General features: G+C 40.9%; 1 protein-coding gene across 7 annotated transcripts in view; it reads right to left on the bottom strand.

Annotated features, from left to right (window-relative positions):
* The window catches only part of WDR33 (WD repeat domain 33), a 110684-nt gene that overhangs the window by 10867 nt on the left and 76879 nt on the right, over nt 1–22938 (bottom strand). For 6 of the 7 annotated variants that reach the window (XM_039489663.1, XM_039489662.1, XM_039489657.1 and 3 more), the window contains 10 exons: nt 9636–9762; nt 8770–8924; nt 8581–8659; nt 7901–8011; nt 6300–6394; nt 6071–6079; nt 5327–5413; nt 4883–5022; nt 4484–4636; nt 2940–3998 (listed from right to left, as the gene is read on the bottom strand). In XM_039489663.1, the coding sequence (XP_039345597.1) occupies nt 2940–3998; nt 4484–4636; nt 4883–5022; nt 5327–5413; nt 6071–6079; nt 6300–6394; nt 7901–8011; nt 8581–8659; nt 8770–8924; nt 9636–9762 (2015 nt within the window). The remainder of the gene's footprint in view (nt 1–2939; nt 3999–4483; nt 4637–4882; nt 5023–5326; nt 5414–6070; nt 6080–6299; nt 6395–7900; nt 8012–8580; nt 8660–8769; nt 8925–9635; nt 9763–22938) is intronic. The other variant, XM_039489661.1, reaches the window with a different exon arrangement.

The following is a 22938-nucleotide window of genomic DNA, read 5'->3' as shown; positions in this document are numbered from 1 at the left end:
GTGTATTTACATTAAAATGTATTAACAAAACATCACTGACAGTGTTGTAATAATTGAAAGTATCATCACTGTTATTGACGCATAATAGTTTAATGTGTAACACAGACCAGGACAAACCAACTCAAGAGGCACCAGACCCTGCCAGAACAGATGCAAAACCTACAGATATATTTCTGCTACTACAATGATCAATACCCTCCATAAACACACCTTTCAAGATCCATGGGTCCCACACATGCTTATCACATGTGGTGTACCTCATCTAGTACATCAAATGCCTAACAACAATTATGTGGGTGAAACCAGACAATCACTATGCTCTTGAATAAATTTACACAGAAAAATGATAAAAGACAAAAACACTTTACTACTCAAGGGTGAACACTTTTCACAAAGTGATCACCTCACAACTGACGCCTCAGTCTTCATCATCAAAGAAAACCCACACAATACCTTCAAAAGACGAGCCTAGGAACTTAAATTCATAACTCTGCTAGACACTGAAAATCATGCACTCAACAGACACAAAGGTAGCGTGACCAGATGTCCTGCATTTATAGGGACAGTCCCGATATTTGGGTCTCTCTCTTATATAGGCGTCTATTACCCCCCCACCCTCTGTGCCGATTTTTCACACTTGCTTTCTGGTCACACTACATACAGGTTTTATGGCTCATTAAAACAATATGTACCTGACTAACCCTCCTATGTCCTATGACTGCAAGATGTTAATTGCCCACTTCATGTTAACTGGTCTCCTGAAATGTGTTATGCTTAATTTATCCCACCTCATATTGAGCTGTAATACTTTGGTCACCTTTTCTAGACCTGAAAAAGAGCTCTGGGAAGCTTGAAAGCTTCTCTTCCACTCACAGAAGTTGGTTTAATAAAAGCTACTACCTCACCCACATTGTCTTTCTCTCATATCCGGGGACCAACATGTCTACATCAACACCGCAAACAATGTATAACTAACATTTCTGAACTTCTCAGTGCTTAACTATGCAATGTTAACAGTTTTTGGTATTTATTCATACACAAACACACATGACTCTACTTATTAGCAATCCTTCGGAGGATAGCAGGGAGGGATAGCTCAGTGGTTTGAGCATTGGCCTGCTAAACCCAGGGTTGTGAGTTCAATCCTTGAGGAGGCCACTTAGGGATCTGGGGCAAAAACTGGTCCTGCTAGTGAAGGCAGGGGGCTGGACTCGATGACCTTTCGAGGTCCCGTCCAGTTCTAGGAGATTGGTATATCTCCAATTATTACCTTTAAAAGATTGCCATTATTCGACAGTTGCTAATAAGCGAAAGTCAGGTTTGCGAGGTTGCATCCAAAGGTGGAAGTGCTGGGATATGCTGATACTGGGCCCCAGGATATTCCGCGGGCAGGGCTGCTGTGGGAAGGGGGGCTGCTGCCCAGATACTGGAGCTTTCTATGGAGAGTGGGGATGCTGGGGGTCCATGGGGCTGTCTAGTACCTCTTCCTATGCTCTCCAGGCTGCGTCCTGATCTGGCACGGGCTTGACTTGTCCCAGCACACCTGCTCCATACGGAAAGCAGGCAGCTTTGCAGGGCTGCCAGCTAGGGAAGCTGGGACAAAGCTGCAGCCTGCATCCCACTTTCTCCCCCCATAAATATATATAGACACATACGTACATACACACATTCTTCTTATTAACACAAATATATTTACACACTCTCGGTTTGATCCAGCACCCATTGAAGTTAGTGGAAAAACTGCCATTAATTTCAATAGATATTGGATCAGGCCCTCTATTTGCATTTTTTTTTCCAGCAAACCAGCAAACTTCAAAGCCCTGGAGACTGTGGCTCCTTTATTGGTTTTACCTCCACCCCCACATATACATAAAGAAGTACACGTGACAGGTCTGTGGCCATAAAAAAAATCACATCACAGATTTGTGAAATCTGGTCTCTGGCCGCCTAGCTCTGAAGGCAGAGTGGAGAGCAGCAGCTGCTGGCCAGGTGCCCAGGTCTGAAAGCAGCGCTGCCACCAGCAGCAGCACAGAAGTAAGGGTGGCAATACCATGCAGCCACTGCTCTCCCATTTCCCAACTTCGGACAGCGCTGCCGCCACCAGCAGTGGAGAAATAAGGGTGGCAATATCACAACCCCTAATAGGCCTGTGACCCCCTTTTGGGTCAGGGCCCGCAGTTTGAAACACGCTGTGGAGAAATCACACATTTTTCATGGGTTGGTCACAGCATAAATAGCAAATTTCACAGATTCACAAAATTTGCTATTTATGATCAACACATGAAAAATGTGTGATTTCTCTGCAATTTAAGTAGACCCTCTAACAATAATTCCATATGGGGATTCAGGAACAGGCACAGTATTTCTGACGACTCTTAACTTTTTTTTAACTGAGCTGTAAATCCATGCCAGTTTAACGTTTAAAAAGAAGCTGTTTAGTCATATGAAGACAAGTAAAAATCTACAAAAAAGGCTTGTGAAAAACACCACACTCATTTCTCAGAAATGGCTAGATGGAAGTTTACAAAAATTTTCCTAAAAAAATTCACCTGTACGGCTGAGAATAAGTATGAGAAATTTGCTTAATTCAACTTTTCTGAATTTTTTCTCAGAGGCTCCCTGTATTCAAGAGTTCAGTGTGGGGACTCCTCTATCTTAATTAGATAACGGAATTATTTTGAGGTTAAATATTTTCTTGCAAGACATTAATTCTATATCAGTATTAGTAATCCTTCCTTCTCTATCTTTATTATTGCTGTTTCAAGCTACATAACTGTCTTCATTAACTTATAGGTACTGGTGCTTCATTATTTTCCAACTGCACTTATCCTTCGGAACCCCACCTCTTGCTATTGAGGGTTCATACTGTGTAACTATAATACTCAGAATATCCTTCCTACATTCCCAACACTTTCAGCATTATGCTGACTCAGACGTACCTGATTGAATGGGACACGAGGCCCATCACCAAGCAGAGGGGTTTTCTGCTGCTGGAAAGGTAGAGGACCTTGGGGAGGATGTGACCCCCTTGAAGGATTCTGCTGTCCCGGAGGTCCCGATGGTCCTTGCATACTTCCTTGAGGCCCAACTAAAGAGTTCTTTGGAGGCCCCTGCTGGCCTTGTGCACCTGGTGGCCCACGTAATTCCTGTGGAGGTCCTAACATTGAACCTTGAGGTGGGGGTCCCTGTAGGCCCCTCATCTCCTGGGGACCATGTCCAAGTAAACCACCCTGCATGTGAGGTCCTCTCATTTCTTGCGGATGACCCATCATCATCCCTTGTGAAGCAGGTCCCTGATTATCACGGGGCCCTGATGGACCCTGCATCCCTCTTGGATTAAGTCCCATCAAAGGCCCTTGAGATATAGGGCCCTGCATCCCTTGAGATCCTGGACCTCCTTGCATTCCATGAGGAAGAGGAGGCCCTTGCATTCCTCTTGGACCAGGTGGCCCCTGCATTCCTTGACCACCAGGGGGACCTTGAGGACCTAAGTGACCTTGTGGCCCTAAATGAGTCTGAGACCCAGGTGGACCTTGTGGTCCTAAGTGACCTTGGGGGCCAGAATTACCCTGTGGACCCGGTGGCCCTTGAGGCCCCATGGGCCCATGAGGTCCAGGATGTCTCTGCATTCCTTGATGCCCATGTAGATCCTGAGGCCTTTGAAGTCCTTGTGGAGGTCCCTGGGGACCTGCAGGTCCTTGTGGTCCCATGAAGCCTTGCGGACCTCCCGATCCTTGATGTAATGGAGGACCTTGGGGTCCCATTTGTCCCTGGGGTCCTCCAGGTCTAAACTGTCCCTGTGGACCAGGGGGTCCCATTTGAGGCATATTCATTGGCATCTGCTGAGGTGGAATGGGCTGCTGAAATCCTTGAGGCATCTGCGACATTGGGCCTTGTCCTGGGAAAGGCTGGGGTCCATGCAGAGGGCCTCCTGGAGGTGGTGCCTGCTGCTGGACTTGCTCTGCTTGCTTTTGTGCAAGTCTCTCAATCTTCAGTTGCTGTCAGAAACAAATTACACGTTTAAACAGGCTGCACATACATGTATGTAGAACTACTGGAAAGCAGACAATCATTTCACTTTTGGGAACAAGGGAACTCTGAACAAAGCTTTAACACTTTTAACCTGACTGATAAATAGAGATACAAGTAAAAAGAATAAGAACTCAACAGGATAAAGTTAACTGAAATGCTGCCAACTCATCATCAGTGTCACAATAAGCCAACCTCATAGTTTGGTGGTCAGGTTCAGTATTTACTTGCCCTTATTTAATTTTCAATTTATTTCAGCAATGCTTTTAATTATACTCACCACTAAGAAGTGCTATTTTAATAATTTTTAATGATGTGCACCATATATTTCACCTAACTTCTGCTTTCTTCTCTACAGTGATTAACTCTGCTTTCCACCACTTCCTCTTTTTGTCTTTTATCCAAGCACACTCACTCGGTTGGTATTTGCTATAGTTTAACTTTCCTTACATACCTCCAAGAGCTGTGGGTTGGTGTACTGAAGTGCTGCCATTTCCTGCTCGATCTCTGCTTGTGTTTTCTTTTTCTCCTCCAGTTTAATATCCTCCTTTCTGTCATTCATCAGCTCAGGTGGAGCAGGGATAGGGACCTTATTCTGCATCCAAGCCTATAAGGGAAGTGAAGATATAAAATCAAAATACTTACTATTTTAGGTAGTAATCTGGGATTGGAGAGATTTACCCAAATATTTTATTCTCAAGTGTTCATGAACTGGAACTGGTCTAGTGTATTATTCTGCACTGGATACTGATCTATAGAAGCTAGAATTTGGAGTGTTGTATCAGGTACAGGCTATTGATAGTTGGGCTAAAATCAGTTTAGTCTGATGTATCATTGTGTATCATGTACTTACCTGTTGAAACTGTGCTGGGATTGGTTTCGCATAGGGCACTTTTTTCTGTGGCACTTTCTTTTGGTCCTTTTGCATCACCTCCTCCATTCCCCAGTCCAGCCCTGGGATTGTCATCTCAATTTCATTTGACTCATCTTTCCCTTGAACGTGAGGAGGAACAGCACAGTCCGCATACAAATGAAGATGAAGAAATCTTGTTAGTTTTTTGAGACTCTACTTAAACAAGGGGACCAGGAAACCCTGTTCATTTCCCTCTTAACATTGAAAACATTCACTATACAGGATGTCAGAGAAGTTCAATGTGAAAGAAATACATAGCTGTTTAGTACATTTCACTTTCTTTCTCCTCAGGCCTCCATGACAGATGAGAAGAATGAGAAAGAGCCGACCAGTAGCTGAATAGCTTATGAAAATGAGCCTGCATGCATCATTTCTCCCTCTTACCCATCTGCTCTTGTTCCATGGCTAGTTTCAGTTGCTCAGGTATTCCCATCCCAGGAATCACTGCAAGGCTGTTGGGTTCAAGGTCATCTAGAGGTGGAAAACAAATAGACTGATTTCAGCAAGGATTTTAGATCAGTAATGTCTTTCCTGGAAGTTGTCTTATTATTTGATACAATTTTTGCATACAGTTAGATTCCCTACATATTTCACAGATGCTGGGGCACATTTTATCTCACTCAGGAACTGCAAGATATTAAAATAAGACCTAGAAATTCAGAGATGGAAAACCACCCATAAGATTACAACAAATGTCCTTTCAGCAAAGCTGCTTCTGTGAAAGAGACTGGGGAAAGAAACATGCTTTCCAATACAATTCCCTGTTGTACTTTCATAAATATAGATAAAATGAAAAATTCATGGAAAATTTTGATCTAAAAAAATTTTGGGATACAATGTAATCAATTATCTGAATGAAAAAGACAAACCCATGGGACAGGAGGGGAGATGGGCAACCCTGAAAGACCTGACATTGCCAAGAAAAAGCCTTAAAAGAGGGAAAAGACTTAAGATAAAGGAATTTTGAGTCCAGTTCAATAATTTAAAAGGTTTTCCTGTGCTCTGTAGCTCAGGATTGTGGGAGATCTTGAAGTCACATGCTGAAGTTTTCAGGAGGCAGAACAAACTGGGAATTTTCCCAGAGGGAGAGCCAAACCTCCTTCCTGTGATTGACAGAGCTGGTCCTACCTCCTGGAGCTGCAGAACAAAAGAAAACTCATTGTTGGAATGGGGACCTAGACATAATGGAGAATGAGAGATTATCCCACTAAAAAAAAAAATCCTCATCTACCCAGTCACCAATGCTATTATATTTCATCATGTCACCCAGAAACTGGATTAGAAATGTATCTAAGCGCTCTGGGCTTGCTCCTGACACCAACCCTCCATTCTTCTGAATTCATGGCAATAGCCTTACCATATTCCACACCATCCTCTGACATTCCTGGCAACAGGTTCAGGTTGTAACGATCTCTCATTTTATCTCCAGGTCGATTTCGAGTCCAGAATTTGCTGTCAAAATAAGAGTGTGATATGAACTTGCTGAAAGTGTTGGGAGATTCGTTATTTTTAGTTGCCATATTGTCTCTTCCTACTTCTGCATTTTATCACAATACCTTGATTATCTAGATTTTCAAGGCCTTATTCATCAGGCTCCTATTTGGACTAAACATCAGGTATGATTAAAAAGTTACTCAACTCTCACATTCTAATATGTTTAAAAACACTTAGATTTCAGAGTGGTAGCCATGTTAGTCTGTATCAGCAAAAACAACGAGCAGCACCTGTGGCACCTTAGAGACTTACAAATTTATTTGGGCATAAGCTTCCATGGGCTAAAACCCACTTCATCAGATGCATGGAGTGGAAAATACAGTAGGGAGATATATATGCACAGTACATAAAAAGATGGGAGTGTGGGTGGGTGGGGGGGGCAGTTCTAAAGAGAAACTGAAGAACTGGAATTAATTAGCAAACTGGACACCATCAAATTAGGCCTGAATAAAGACTGGGAGTGGATGGGTCACTACAAAAACTAAAAACTAATTTCCCCATGATAATTTCTCCCTACTGTTACTCACACCTTCTTGTCAACTGTTTGAAATTGGCCACCCTGATTACCACTACAAAAGTGATTTTTTCCTTCTGTTGATAATAGCCCACTTTAATTGAATTGTCTCAGTAGAACTGGCCCCTGACTTGGTAAGGCAACTCCCATCTTTTCATGTACTGTGTGTGTGTGTGTGTGTGTGTATATCTATATATATATCTTCCTACTGTATTTTCCACTCCATGCATCTGATGAAGTGGGTTTTAGCCCACGAAAGCTTATGCCCAAATAAACTTGTTAGTCTCTAAGGTGCCACAAGTACTCCTCATTGTTTTTACTTAACAGATAGTGGCTGTGAGAACTGAAGAACTCTCTGTATTGACAGACTGGACACAAGACTGCCATACTCCCAGTCCTCTTCAATAGCCCTTGCTATTCTTAGCAGCTACTGATGGGCTATCGTTCTTGTGACATGCACTTCTGTGCAGATTCACTCCGCTTATAAAATATAACTGTTGCACCATTTATAGTGTTTCCATCCTAGAAGATTTAAAGTACATCACAAAGTATATGCTTAGAGCATCCCTGTGGGATGGAGGGTGACATCTGATTAGCACAAGACTAGTGGATGGGGCAAGTGTTGAGGAAGCCTTAAGAAGAAATATTTTCTGTCAAAGACAACAGAAAAACCTCTCAAAAGTTCCATATGATATTTTTGTGACCATGGAGGTCTGGTAGGCCCTCCAATTTTGAAGTTTCCGCCAAGAGGAATGAGAGGCTAGACTTTAATTCTACCCTATGCTGTAAAAAGGTCAGTGCTTTTCCAAATAGAACACCTTACTCTCTCTCTGTATCTTTGCTTTCTTAGATTTGGGTTGTTCCTGCTATCGAACCAGCCATCTCAGGCTTTTTCCCAGTTTTTAAACTGTGTGCACCCCTGAAATATTTGTTTAAATACTTGAAAATACCTGGTATGGTCATTTGAGCCTGAGCAGAGAATGTGTCCAAGAGGATGCCAAGCCAGACTCCAGATCATTCCCTCATGGGCCATTTCCATTCCGCCAACCTCCTTCTCCACCCTGAAACATCACACAGTTATCACACAGAAGAACCCAGTATAAGGGATTTAAAAAATATATGTATTTATTTTGGTACTCAGTTGCTCACGGCTTTCAATATGATGCTCATTTTAGGCCTCAGTTATTTTTCACTCATTTAAATCTGCTGTTCTGGGACTCTCAGTGGAGCAATGTCAAATACTTAAAAAAAAATACTTGTTTTGAAAAACATATTTACAGCATCACCAGCAGATGCTTCAGTATAGGCTGGGAATTTCATCCCTTTCATTACCACCTTCATGAGACTGAAATGGAAACTCTTCTATATGGATTAGTATCTGTACAAGACTAATTACATCTTCACAAACAGATTTTCACATAAATGCATTTCTGTGGAAAAATTAAAAGTAGAAGTATATCCCCAAACTACCATGTTCAGGCACTCAAAGATATACATGAGGCAAGGCTATATCATATATGCACATATAACAATAAAGATTCAAGTGGTGACAATATAAATTATGTTTACTATGATGATATCTAACACTGCGTAAACTAAATTTCTCCATGTTGATGAAAAAGGTACTTACCCAACATGCCAGAACAACAAAGAGCCATCGGAACCTCCACTGGCAAAAAGCCCTTCATGAACAGGGTGCCAGGCCACAGCTAAAATGCAAAAATTCATAATCAGGAATCTCTAGTGAATGTTTAACTGTACCTCAAAGCCTAATCCCAATTCACTCATAACGGTAGTATGAAATGGAGTTTATTCTGACCTGTGGCCTCTTTCTTGTGACCCCTGAAGACTTGGAGCTCTTCTTTCAGGTTTCGGATGTCAAAGAGCTTGCAGAGGTGGTCACGAGATGCTGTAAGCAGCCAATTCCCATTCAGGTTCAACTTTACCTCCATCACTGTGTTTTTATGAGCGTGTCTGGAAGTAGAGGTAGAAAAAGACTAACTGGCTAGAAGTCAGACATCTCCAATAGAATAACCTATGTGCTTCTATACAGAGGGCCTGGGTCTATGTTTTAAGGTTGGCCTTTTGCTCCCTGTACGTATAGGACCTGGGAGGTACACACATAGACATGTTTCTTATTACTCGAGGATACAGGGCTGGCTCCAGTGTTTTGGCGCCCCAAGCGGCGAAAGGAAAAAAAAAGCCGCAACCAGCAGCACTTCAGCGGCAATTCTACTGCCGTCGCTTCATTCTTTGGCGGCAGGTCCATCCCTCCGAGAGGGACCCGCCGCTGAATAGCCATACGTGCTGCCCCTTTCTGTTGGCCGCCCCAAGCACCTGCTTGCTGCACTGGTGCCGGCCCTGCGAGGATAGTAACTTCTGCTGGTTTAATTAGGCATAAATTTAACTAGGTACCAGCAGTAGCTCAGGAGAACTCTGGTGACATGAAGCTTGTAAACAAGTGGAAAGACAACTTACACAAGGAATGGATAAACAAGGGCTTCAGATCAAATTATGTTTACCCTCTAGATTTCCTGACCCGACTAGATGGCCTGCCCCTATTGCAACTGTTATGTATGGTTGAAGAGACCTGGTCCTAGAGGGGGGCAACTGAAAACAGAATAATCAAGAGTCCAAGCAGTTTTGCCCCTTCTGACCTGAGCAAAACCTCAGGTCATAACTTACAGTGTGGCAAGGCTCTGGCCAGTTTTTGGATCCCAAAACTTGATAGGCTGTTGGCTGTCTTTGCTTCCTGATACAACCAATCCCTTTGTTGGATGCCAGTCAACACATTTCACATCTGCCCCATGCCCTGTTGGGAATACAAAGTTGCTCATTTAGGGATTTCAGAGAAAAACTATTTCACAAAATTTTCAGTTATGTAATTTGTGAACTAAAATCCTGTCTAGCCCAAAATGGGATGAAAAAAAACTACAGAGCATGGCGTGATCTTAAACTCCATAATGCTATTTAAAAATAGCAGTCATTTGTTTTCTGTATCGCATTATACTCCTCCTTACAAATAACTTGAAATAGTTTCCTTCTCAGCTTTCATAGTCTTTATTAGAAAACACAAAGTGGATTCCACCTATTTAATAACTGAAGTTTCAACTGGGCATATTTTTAGCCTTTGGTCCTAAACCATTGCGTAATGGTTATGTTAAACATCTCAGAAGTGTCCGTCTTGTAGTGGTAATGCAAAGTACGTGGTTACATATTAGTTTGCTTTTGCAACTTTTTTGGGAATAAAGGCCCTATAATGTTATAATGTAAGCTATCTATTAACATCCACTACTGGAGCAGTATTGCAGCCCCTACAGAAAATTATAATAGGCAAAAGAAATTAGACCAGATGACTAAGATGATTTTTTTAACCTATTAATTTGGTTTCTCAAAGTCCCTTGCACCAGCCCAGATAACAAATTCACATTTTCCTAGCAGCAAATGAAGATAGGAAAAGAAAAACGTATGCTATCATTTCCCTAAACACCACTGCCTCGATATAACGCCACCTGATATAACATGAATTTGGATATAACTTGGTAAAGCAGTGCTCCGGGGAGGCGGGGCTGCGCACGGTGGATCAAAGCAAATTCAATATAACACGGTTTCACCTATAACGCAGTAAGATTTTTTGGCTCCCAAGGACAGCGTTATATCGAGGTAGAGGTAATTAGATTGGCCGACCGTGCTCATTTAGAGAATCTGTATTGCTTAGGAAATACATTAACTCTTAAAATCAGACAAGAAAGAGTTCTCAACTGTTATTCAGAGCAATATGGTGAGGTATCTGGGTTGGAATATAGGAATTTGGAGGAAAAAAATAAAAAGGAAAGAATAATTTCTTTCTACAATATCTTTCTATGCCAGCCCACTTAGTGGGAACGCCAACAGTAATGTTCAATGCCAAAAGACAGAGCAGATGGGTAGTTAGGGGAAAAGTGAGCATATGCTTTCCAAAGGCAGCTAGCGACTTACTTTCTAAGCTCTACAATTATTCTGATAGATATGTAAACCATTCTCACATCAGATGTATGAACTTTCTGATTTTTATGGGGCTGGACACAATGAGAAGAAAAAAATTTCTTGACTCAAGAGGAATGGGGAAACCACCTTGGGGAGGAAATGGGGAACAGCTTTAATCACTATTTTGTCCAGACAAGGAACACTACAGTAAAGAGCCTGACCCTCCTCCCTCACTCTCCCAGCAGACAGAACTGACCTTCCAATTTATAGGGTCACAAGCAAGAGCACCATCCTCAAGCTGCCAGAGCTGAGAATCTGGTCACAATTTGTCCCTACCACCAGAGTGGAGTCTTGTGGTGATGGTTTCCTCTCCTAGCAGAATCAGGTGGGGAGGCAAATGAAGCAACATCTTTTTGAATATGTTATGTCTAGGTCTTAGGTCCCAGGAGAACTGGGGGTGAACTGCATTCTAAACAAGGGTTTAACTGGAATAGCCCACTCTGTCAGAACCCAGAAGGCCCACTCTATATTGCAGCCAAAAGGGGCCACACCACCCAGACAGATGTGTGCCCTGTGTAATTGAGGCAACTCAGGGTGACCCTTGGTGAACATTCGTATTCATTAACCACCAGAATAAAAGAGGACTTCAGCTCCAGAGGCAAGGATAGGCCGGACAGAGAAAACTTGGACCGAGGTAATGACAGCTGAATAGTTAATGCTGGGGAGATCATGTATTGTATGAAAACATGCTCACAGCAATGAGTTCAAATACACCATCACAGAACCCAGAAAATGCAGAAACATGCAGGCTAGCTCCAAATTTTACTAGAATTGGGTTGGCCTCTCTTGTTCCTAAGATAATCAGACTGAGTGAATTAGGAGTACTGAAAGGAGACAAAGGGCTATTTTCTTTCATCAGTAGGGCTTGGGATCCTGAAATCTGGATATGCGACTAATAAAGTCAGGCTTTTCTTTGAAGATTTCATATGCGTTAGGCCATTTTCCCTATAAAGACAGACAAAGGCAGTTTTAGATGCAAGATCATCAGCTCAAGTTCACAGCCACAACACCTGGAAGGTGGTAACAGATATGGCCATACTGTGGAAAAAAGCTTGCATAACACCACAAATAAGTCTTAAAAAAAGAAAAAAGAGGCTACTTGACATAAGGAACAAGCCTCAATATCTTCTTCAGATGCCAATTTCTGTAATCATCTTACCAAGGTCTTGGCCACATAAGCCATGTAGCACAGAGAACCCCAAACACTCTAGTATGTTACTCTAATATGAGTAGCTTGTCCTGCCAATTTAACAAGCACTGGGAAGTGGCCCTCATGAAGAGATGGGTTTGGGGTATAACAGGAAAGTCAGAATCTTAGGGACAAAGAGAAATGCATCAGACTTATTCCTTGAGAGGGCATAAAGTCACCTGAAGGATCTAAGGGACTGCAGTTTCTTGTTGGGAGCAGTCCAATCCATGCCCAACATGTCCTGGACCACAGCAATAACTGGGAAAAACTTGAGTGTCCTTTTTATGGCTAGTCAAAATAGCCCCAACATCCCTACCTTCAGGAACATAATCTTTTAGACTCACAGTGCAGGTTACTTCCCTGGTTAGCAAAGTCAGATTTTGGAGGAATTCAACTAGCTGTTGGAAGGGATCCCCCCCATTCGCCCTTAGCTACAACTTTCCCAGGATTGGCGCCAATGAATGTGAGGAGAAAAAAATGAACTCTTTGCTATGACAGCCATATATTTGTAACTAGCTAATCTTGATAGATGAGGACCACCAGTGTGGGAAGTTTTTAAAAGAAAAATGTAAAAGCTAAAAAGAGTAGCATGCAAACAGTAAAACAACTGATCAGGGTCATTGAAACAGACTCCTTTACAGGGAATAAGGGCATACCTTGCTGTTTTCCTCAGTTTGCTGATAGGGAGATTTATGTCCTATTGTCTGTGCTAACATAGAGGGTTGTGGAACAAAAATGTGTTTTTATTTAAAACATTAAAAGATAATCCAGTGGTTAGGGTACTGGCCTAGGACTGGGGGAGACCTGGGTTCACATTCCTGCTCTGCCACAGACTGCCTATGTGATGTTGGGTAAGTCACTTATCCTCTCAGTCCCCCATCTGTAAAAAAAATGGGGATTATAGTGCTTTCCTTCACAACACCCCTGTGAAGTACATTTTACATTAGAGTGTGAAGCACTAAGATACTATAGGTACCTAAGGTAGACAGACAGACCTTTTGAAGGATTTTAGACTTGGTTAGCCTGTTCCAATCGTTGCATGGTGAGGTTCAGTATGTTAATATATTGTACTTTTATGGGAAAGATGGATACTTTCAGACTTAAATTGCCCTCCCTCCCAAAAAAACATTGACATATAATAAACATACTCTCCTTAAAAAAGAAAAATACATAATTAATGTGGTAGAAGTATTGCAAAATTTAATATTCATATACTTACAAATTCACATAGTAAAAGGAGAAAATATATGCAAAAATGTTCTGAAGATTGCTATAGGGAGAATACGAGACTTTGTATAATCTAAACACATTTAAAATTATGAATTAGTGTGGGAACATGAAATAGTCTAAAACTTGTTTTTAGATGGGCAAAAATCTGATGGATATAGCTTGTTCAGATTTTATATTGGTTTTTTTTTTTGTGAAAAATATTGAGCATTAGTCAATTCCTAAAGAAGCCTAGATGCAAAGCAGTTATTTCTTTAAGAATTCTTTCTACAAGTAGAATATGGTCCTGATCCATAACTCATAGCTGATTGAAGTAAAGGCCTTAGGTGACCAGTTAAAACATTGGATTATTAAACATGCTTCCACCCAATACACTTTCAGGATTGTATTTTTAAAAAGTGAAAACTGCAACAAACTATAACTAGATAGGCTTAACTGCAGTAGTGTCTTATTGGCCAAATACAGCATGTCACCAATGTGAAGAATTGTATAATCTCAAATTATTGAAAATTTAATGATTTCTCCTACCCCTTTTTTTCATTTTTTTTTTTTTGCAGCTATGACTTATTGGACATTATACCAACAAATGGAGTATTACCCGTATTTGTATAACTATTTATAATGTGCCTAATGTACACCTCTACCCTGATATAATGCTGTCCTCGGGAGCCAAAAAATCTTACCATGTTATAGGTGAAACCGCGTTATATCAAACTTGCTTTGATCTGCCAGAGTGTGCAGCTCTCTTCCCCCCCCCCCCCTCCAGAGCACTGCTTTACCGTGCAGCAGGTATCCCCAAGAGAACTAAATCTCTTAGAAGAAAATGAACACATGCACTGTATAATTTTATCACCTCACACTTCATTTACTAATAGTCTGCATAGTGTTAGGAGTACTATAATGCTGGAGGAGCTGAATTCTAAGATGATTTATTGTACTGACACCACACTTGTTAGAGGTTTTCAGGATACTATCCTTTGTAACCTGGAGGTTACTCCTTAATTTATTAGCCCAGCACTGTCAAGCAAGAGTATGGGTTTTGTTCACCAAGAGAATGCACCTTATATCTATCAAAAACCCTGTGTATTTCTATTCTGAACTGACACTTATGGTTTGGTAACATTGATTGATGTTACCAAATCAGTGAGGGATGAGAATCTTTTAATTTCAGGAATTAAACAAAGTTGTGTTCTCGTTCACTCTATTGCACCCATCATGTTCTATGAATGACCCTCCTCTTGGGAAGTGTGTCTGTGCTTCCCTCCATTTTCAACTCTTCACTTCCCTCTGTTCAAAGGCTCCAAATTGCAGAAATGTTCCTTCTGCAGCCATTCAGCACAGTTTCTTTTAAAGTCTGGAAGGAGGTGCACAGAGAGCAACAGGAAATACCCCTTTTCCATCTTGAATGGGTTAAGGATATTGCCTCCATAGCATCTCCAGATCTTGCTGACCTGATAAAGGATTTTATTTTTTTTTTAAATTTGCCCATGGCATCCTTCCCTGAATGTGAGCTCTATACACTTCTGCTTACAAATCCTGATGTCCGGGCAGTCTGCTAGAGGATTTATTTGTCAATGGTGAATGTTTCTTGTATCATCACTATTTTAACATATCAATGTCACTTTCCTGATGCTAGCTTTGGTCTACACCCCTACCCCAATATAATGTGACCCGATATAACACGAATTCGTATATAACACGGTAAAGCAGTGCTCCGGGGGGGCGGGGCTGCACACTCTGGCAGATCAAAGCAAGTTTGATATAACGCGGTTTCACCTATAACACGGTAAGATTTTTTGGCTCCCGAGGACAGCATTATATCAGGGTAGAGGTGTACCATTTTTCAGGGATTTACAATTGTGGTAAATTTTCTTTCCAGGCTGAAAGCTGTTACACAGGACGGGATTTTCCCCCATAAATTGTGTATTTTTGAGCTATGAAATATTGAAAAAAATGTTAATGAATGTTAGTGAAACATGTCTATCTCAATAGAGGGGCTGTTGCTCTGACAGCAGACTACTGGAGAGAATGATCTAATCATGACAAAGGTGAGAAATAAAACAGCTTAAAAATTCAGTGTTTCTGTAATTCAGTTTAGAATTTGCACATCCTATTCCCAAGTGCTGATGGCCTGTACAAAAAGCCTAACAGCGGCATATAGCATTCTATTGTCATGGAAGTTGCATTGGCCTGATGGTCACCCTAAGAAACACTTTGGTTCTATTACAGGAGCTAAACAGTCGTACAGAATATTAAAAAGATTTGCAGATCTCAGAGATGGCTTCTCCTTCAGCAGCACAGAAATTAAAGTTTATGGCTGTGTGGATGTGAGATTTAAGATTTGTGAAGACTACGATGAGAGTCTTTGCATATCATATATGGTTATTAGCAATGGGGACACTTTTTTCAAACTGGAATAATAAACCACTCAAATATTTGGCAAGGTTTTCTATAATACGTTCTATACATATATGACTGGAGTGAAAAAAGAAAATCCACATATAGTCATGGAACAATGAGTCACTTAGTAACTGGCAGGATTGAGCTCTAAGTAGGGTTCAGCCCTGCCAATTGCTGTCCAGTCTCCAACAAAACACTTAAACATGTTCTTAACCACAATGGGACTACTCACATATTTAATGTTAACTGGGTTCGTAAGTGCTTTACAAGATTGTAGCCTTTACAGAGGTACATAATTCAATGCCAGTGCTATCCTGCTTTGAACAGGGACAAAGAAGTTACCAGAGATTTCAAACATCTACAGTTTCAGATATGTGCCAGCATCCACAGAAACTCAGTTTTCTAATGTGATGCTCTAGAGCAGTGCTTCAGTGAAGGTGAACACACTTTTTTTTCCAGTAAGAGGAAAAGTTAACAGGAAGAAATGAATATTTTAGAGCCTGACAAATTCTTCTGTTCAATTTTAGCACCGGCCATAGAAGATAAAGACACACCTATCATTTAGACACAGGTGCTTTTCCATTTATACATAGCTTATCCTTGATGCTCATTACTCCCACGGGCCTAATATGGGGGACAGGTTAGAATGTAGTGAGATTCTGATGCTCTAGCACACAGCTTCTCAGGACAAAGTTTTTGGTGGCCTCAGAGTGCGGCCACCAACTCTTGCTCTCAAACTTTCCCCTAAAATACTTAATTAGCTTTAGGAAAAACTAATAAATATGCACATATACACATCCAAATCATTGTAATTTATTTATTGCTAGTTAGTTAGTCTGTTGTGAAAAGTGATATTAACAAACATGCAAGTATCACTTTTCACAGCAGACTTACTCAGCCCAGCCAAGCCTGGGGACAAATTAAGCCCTGGATGGGGGGGTTAGGGGAGGCGGCGGTGGCCAGGGCAATGGGGGATGGTGAGTGGGGGTCTGGGAGAGGCAATGGGGGAGTTGGAGCCTGAAGCCCCATGGCCAGAGCCTGGGGCCTGCCACCACACAGCCAGAGTCCAGAGCTGGAGCCCAAAGTCCCTCGGCCAGAACCTGCTGCCCCACCACCCCAGAACTGAGGCCCAAAGCCTGAGCCCCAATCAACATCAAGGCAGTGCATTCAGGAGCAAGAGGGAGGGGGAGAGGCCACTATTTTGCCACCCACCTCCACCCCATCACAGTCCAGGAGGCTGTGGTCGCAAGAGAAGCCCTGGTGGCCGCATTTGAGAAATGCTGCATCTAGAATATATATTGTAAAACTACATCTGTGATTAAATAGTTACGCTGGACAACAGAGTGCAACAGAAGTAGAGAAGTAATGGAAATTTCATTAATAAGACATGGAATAATTGTTCTCAAAGTAACGAGAATGGTACATCAATAATGTGATATGTATGTTTCAGTATGTCTAATTAAAAAATATAATTAAGTCATACATTCAGAATGATCACCAGTACTCATAACACGATGTGTCAGTAGTATCAATTTATGACAAGAAATACACTTCCATTTATATCTATTGTCCTTTTACAGTGTAGAATTTCCTGATATCCTACTGTAATTTAATCACTTATTAGTCAAAATTGATGCACTAAACTGATGTCCTACTGCACACTTCAGTTACATTACTATGCCTTGTAAAGAATAGCATGGTACAGGGTGCACAAGATGACACAGCAGAGGCAGTCAATTCCTATAATGGAATTGTGCACAGTATTTCCTGTTCATAACCAGCAAACAAAAAGGAAGCTCAGCTCCAGCTCCAATGAAATGCCGCTGAAATAGAGCAGCCAGGCTGTACAGAGGGGAAAAGATATAGTTTAAAAGTGTTTATGTGAAAATGGCATCTTCTTATTCAACCCATCTGCTTCTTTGGTGTTTTCCAGAAATGCCTGCTTGCTTTAATGACACAGACAAGTTTTTGCTACTGTTAACACTACAGTCAATATATTTATGGGAGAGCAAGATGGATTCTGTTCTGCCCTATCGCAATTATCTTCTAAAATTCTGATTGCAGAATCTGTTACTGCTTATCAGTACTTACTAGGTCCTGACAAAAAGGAAGTTATTCTCACATTTTGAGGTCCCCAATAGCTGTTTAAGTACCGTATATACTTGTTCATAAGCCGAATATTTTTGGTAAAAGAGTGACGCATCAAAGAACGGGGGTTGGCTTATAAACGGTCTACACCAAAATTTGATGATTTTAAACTTTATGGAATCATTGAATTGAATATCTAATACATTGTCATTTTGTTTACCTGGAGCATCTGCAGGCATGGAGCCCCTCAGCACCCTGTGGCTGCGGTTCGCCATTCCCAGCCAATGGGTGCCAAAACGTCCCGACCCGCCAAAGTTTTACAACCCCTGAAAATAGGGTCGGCTTATGAAAGGGTCATACAGTTTTTGCTATTTTTACTTATCCATTTTGGGGGAGTTGGCTTATAAATGAACGAGCTAATGAACGAGTATATAAGGTACGCATGGCTAAGCACACCTCCCTAATACAGGTTACAGTTAGCCAATGCACCTTTAAAGCAGCAACACGCTCACTGTTTATTGAAGAGAAAATGTTTATTTACAACAGTAATTTACATGAAAAGGTAAAATAAGAATTAAACATTATACAAGAAACATTAAATAAATAACAGATATAAGGTATATAAATCCTCACACATTAGGACATAAGCCAGACACCACCTGACAGGAGTTAAGAAGCAGCTTTCCCTATAGGGAAGTTATTCCATAATTGTCTGCTTACAGCTTCCTCAGAAACATCTGTTACTGGATACTGTCATAGGACCTAATCTAGCATACACTGACATCAACAAGGATTTACTGTTCTTAGTGGATGCTGGATCAGGCCTACAGATAGGACATTAGACAAGATGGACCACTGGTCTGATCAGGTATACAACTTCTATGTTCTTCCATAACTCATTTCCAAGAAATTATAACACAAAGGATAAGAGGTCTTTTTAAGACAGAAGGAAATATAATTTGAAAGACATTGACAAAGTTACTATTCTTTTTATCAACAGTAGGGCCATATGATTTCCATGGTTTTGAGGTTTCATAATGAGGTGCAGAATCAAGCTGTGCAGCAGGATTTGTCTAATTTTTTAAAAAGTGAACATTCAAAGCTTCTATATTACAAAAAATTGAAGGTTTCCAGTCCTTGTGGTTGCAAAGCAAACCTTCCAAATGTAAATCAAATGTAAAATAAACTAATGCCCACTCTGAGTCTGCACAGAGCCTGAAAAAAACAGCTCCAAGAGGCATTAACTGATTCCACTAATCTCAATAGAATGTCAAAATGAAATCCTGTATTTTATAATCAATATTTCACTGCTGTTTCCCAACACAGCAGGAGCACCCCTTTCATACATGATAAATAAAAAAAATAGGTGCCTAAAGTTAAGTTTCTGTACCCATATTTAAGCACTTATATGAATGACTTAATTATAAAAAGGACTGATCATCCAGCAATTCTGATCAAATAGGTGCCTACATATTAAGATCTTAACTTTAGGCACAAAGTTTTAAAAATGTTGGTCAATGTCCTCATTTATCACTACTGGTCACCAAAACTTCCTGCTCTCTGATCCAACAGCTTCAGCAAAGCAGTTGTGCATTATTACAAAATTGTGTGACAATGAAAAACATGCAAAAATTGAGATTTGTATTCAATGTAATATCAAAAATAAATAATGTAATGCATATTGGAGACTGTACTATGTAGGTTTAAAACAAAACAGTTTTTGAATTTACTTGAAGCTGCCATAGAATTTAGTGTGACGCGACCAGCGAAATGAAGGGGGGAGAAGGGTGAAGAGAGAAGTCAGAGGGCTTGCTGTAGAATTTAGGACCAGCTTGCCAGACAGCACAAGAATTTAGGATGGACTCCTTTAGACCAGTGATATTAGCTATGAAGTGGCGATCCTTCCTAGTTTCAGTGGACCAAAGAACACATATCCATGAAAATGACAGAAGTCAGATTCACCACCAAACAGTAATTTTCAGTAATTCCCTTCCCTTTAGCTTCTGCAATAATATTCATTAAGGTTATGGTGATAGTTGGTGGCAGTTTTGAGTGATCTGTAAACTCTAATTACCTGTATTACTCACTAATCAATGTGCTGAATAAGCAGCTATCATCACTCTGACCAGGCTGAAGTTAGCTATCAATCCAGAGAACAGCTTTCTTGGGCCACAGCAGAAGATACCATATAAGAATAGTATTTGACTCATGGAATGCACAAGATACTCTCTCACCCAAGTGAACCCAGAATATTTAACAGGACCATCCTCGATGAAGGACCATCCCAACAGCTTGATTCTTCCTCACTTGGGCTAATAAGTTTCAAACAAATTCTCTGGTTCAGAATTCACTATAGACCTCTACTTTTCTCACTTATCTTTCACTGGGATAAAAGGAGGTATCATCTTGATTACCCAGTCCACTTACCCAGAAACAAAAGCAAATCTTGTAGACTAGGGAGGACCAACTTGGAGAAAGTATCCCAGGGTGGAAACCACCACCAGTTAGATCAGATGAGTAGTCAGGATGGGATCCAGTGCAGTTCACAGTAAATGGAACCCTTGTGATTATAAAGATAACTCATAAAATATTAACCAAATGTAAATAAATGCACTGATGTCTGCCTGAATCTGCAGACAGCATGAAACAACTGTCTTTTATTGTTCTCAATGGGGTATCAACACTGAAGCAGAGATAATTTAAATTTTGTTAACTATTTCACTACTGATCAAACTACATTAGAAAGAAGAGGTTAATCATATTATCAGGATCTATAGAATCAACTATGAGTGGTATATGAGCCCAATCAAATGGGAATCAAGCTGAGAGAGCCTAGTGGATCTCTGCAGGGAATATCAATCTTACCTGAGGAACCCAGCAAAGCACAAAAGGACATATTCTGAACATCTGTGCAATCTACTGGAAGAGGCTTCTCAAGTGGGCAGCTTGCATCCCCCAACTCAGCCCAGTTGGGGCTAACAAAAATCTAGTCCTCAACACTCCCAAATATTAGATATCAGCAGGAGAAGCCATTTAGGGATTGGTAGGATGTTTTAATCTAAAACTAGTTTTTTTGATTTCCAGATACTGGAAAGCCACGGCCAAAGACCCACATACAGAAAGCTAGTCTGCCCCTCCTCAAATTTATCTTAAAGACTCTTTACTTCCTCCTGACTATGACTCCTTTAGACATTCAGTCCTTTAAGGTGGCCTTCCTGGTAGTTACTGAATCGGGTAGGACTGGAGAACTTTGATCGCTGCTTGATAGTCACCTTTCATCATCCTTCAGAAGATCAAGGCACTCTAGACAATTCCCAGATTCTCCAAAAAGAAGTCTTCCACTTCTGTAACATCCAATAAATTTATCCTCCCTCCATCATCATCCTCTTAAGGAGACAGCTCTCCACAGGCTAGATGTTCTTAGGTGTTAAAGAGAATATGACCTAACAGTGGAGAGGGGCAGGCTTCTAGTTCTCCCATAGCTCAGTGGATCCAGGCTAACCCCTTCAGGTGTGACGACACATATAGTGCCATAGCTGCTAAGCCAGAAGGGAAATAGCTACTGGAGCAGACATCTGCTACACTGCAACATGGAGGTCATTATATAATTTTCTAAGAACTACAGCTCAGACAGATCAACCGCAGCAGCCTTTGGATATTAACTCCTTAGCACAGTTGTCCAGTAGTTCAAGTATTCCCTTTCTTCATCCATATTATCATGAATGCTGATCCAAGTAGGCCACAGATCTAGAACGAAGGACCCCAAAAATGGGTATGTACTCCTAATTACATATGGAGTTTGTGCTCATCTCATAGGACAATCTGTAGTCCTCCTTGACCTAATATTGCTGGACCCTTCGTCCTTTGGGTTTCACATAGTCAAATGTATAGAATTCTTATTCTTTTTTTCCCCCCTCACTATATTTTTAGTAAAATAATTCAGATAGATAAAGAATTAGTCTGGAACATTAGCACTAGAGAGCACATGGGATCTTCTCTCATCAGGGAAGAAAAGTTTTGAAATGAATGGCCTGTCTATCTGTTCAAAGTGGAAAGAGGAATCAGTCCCATCAGTCTAGTTTGTCATTACTGATTAAGATGAAGCCAGTTGATATGCAGACACAGATTCCCTTCTTCCTGACCAAGAAATTGCAAAAGCCATTTTCTTTGACAGCCAATATACATTTTGCTTTCTGTCTAAACAATTCCATTGAAATTGTAAGTTCAAAAAGTTGAGTTTAAGGAGGGAAAATCACAAGTTGTTTCTTTTAGAATAAAGACTGCATGAACATTCATCCTTCACAGTAAGGTAGGGGGAAGAAGCAACAAACAAAGTAATGCAGTTTGGCTATCACAGACTGCAGGAAAGGACCCATGTGTCACTATCAACCTCAGCCATAATGAATCAGACAAGTGGTTCATTAAAAAGCATTGGAGATCTGAGCCAAAATATGAAAGAAATTACTATTGAGATTACCTAATCATGGTAATTTGGTAAACACTGAAGGCAAATTAAGTAAGAAACAGAATCATGGAGATAAGCAGATGGTTAACATAAGAACACAAGAACGGCTATACCGGGTCAGACCAAAGGTCCATCTAGCCCAGTATCTGTCTACCGACAGTGGCCAATGCCAGGTGCCCCTGAGGGAGTGAACCTAACAGGCAATGATCAAGTGATCTCTCTCCTGCCATTCATCTCCATCCTCTGACGAACAGAGGCTAGGGACACCATTCTGACCCATCCTAGCTAACAGCCATTTATGGACTTAGCCACCATGAATTTATCCAGTTCCCTTTTAAACATTGTTATAGTCCTAGCCTTCACAACCTCCTCAGGTAAGGAGTTCCACAAGTTGACTGTGCGCTGCGTGAAGAAGAACTTCCTTTTATTTGTTTTAAACCTGCTGCCTATTAATTTCATTTGGTGACCCCTAGTTCTTGCATTATGGGAATAAGTAAATAATTTTTCCTTATCCACTTTCTCAACATCACTCATGATTTTATATAACTCTATCATATCCCCCCTTAGTCTTCTCTTTTCCAAGCTGAAGAGTC

This window comes from Mauremys reevesii, linkage group 9, assembly GCF_016161935.1.
Source record: "Mauremys reevesii isolate NIE-2019 linkage group 9, ASM1616193v1, whole genome shotgun sequence".
In the NCBI taxonomy this organism is placed as follows: domain Eukaryota; kingdom Metazoa; phylum Chordata; order Testudines; family Geoemydidae; genus Mauremys; species Mauremys reevesii.
This window is presented reverse-complemented; position numbering and strand designations above follow the sequence as displayed.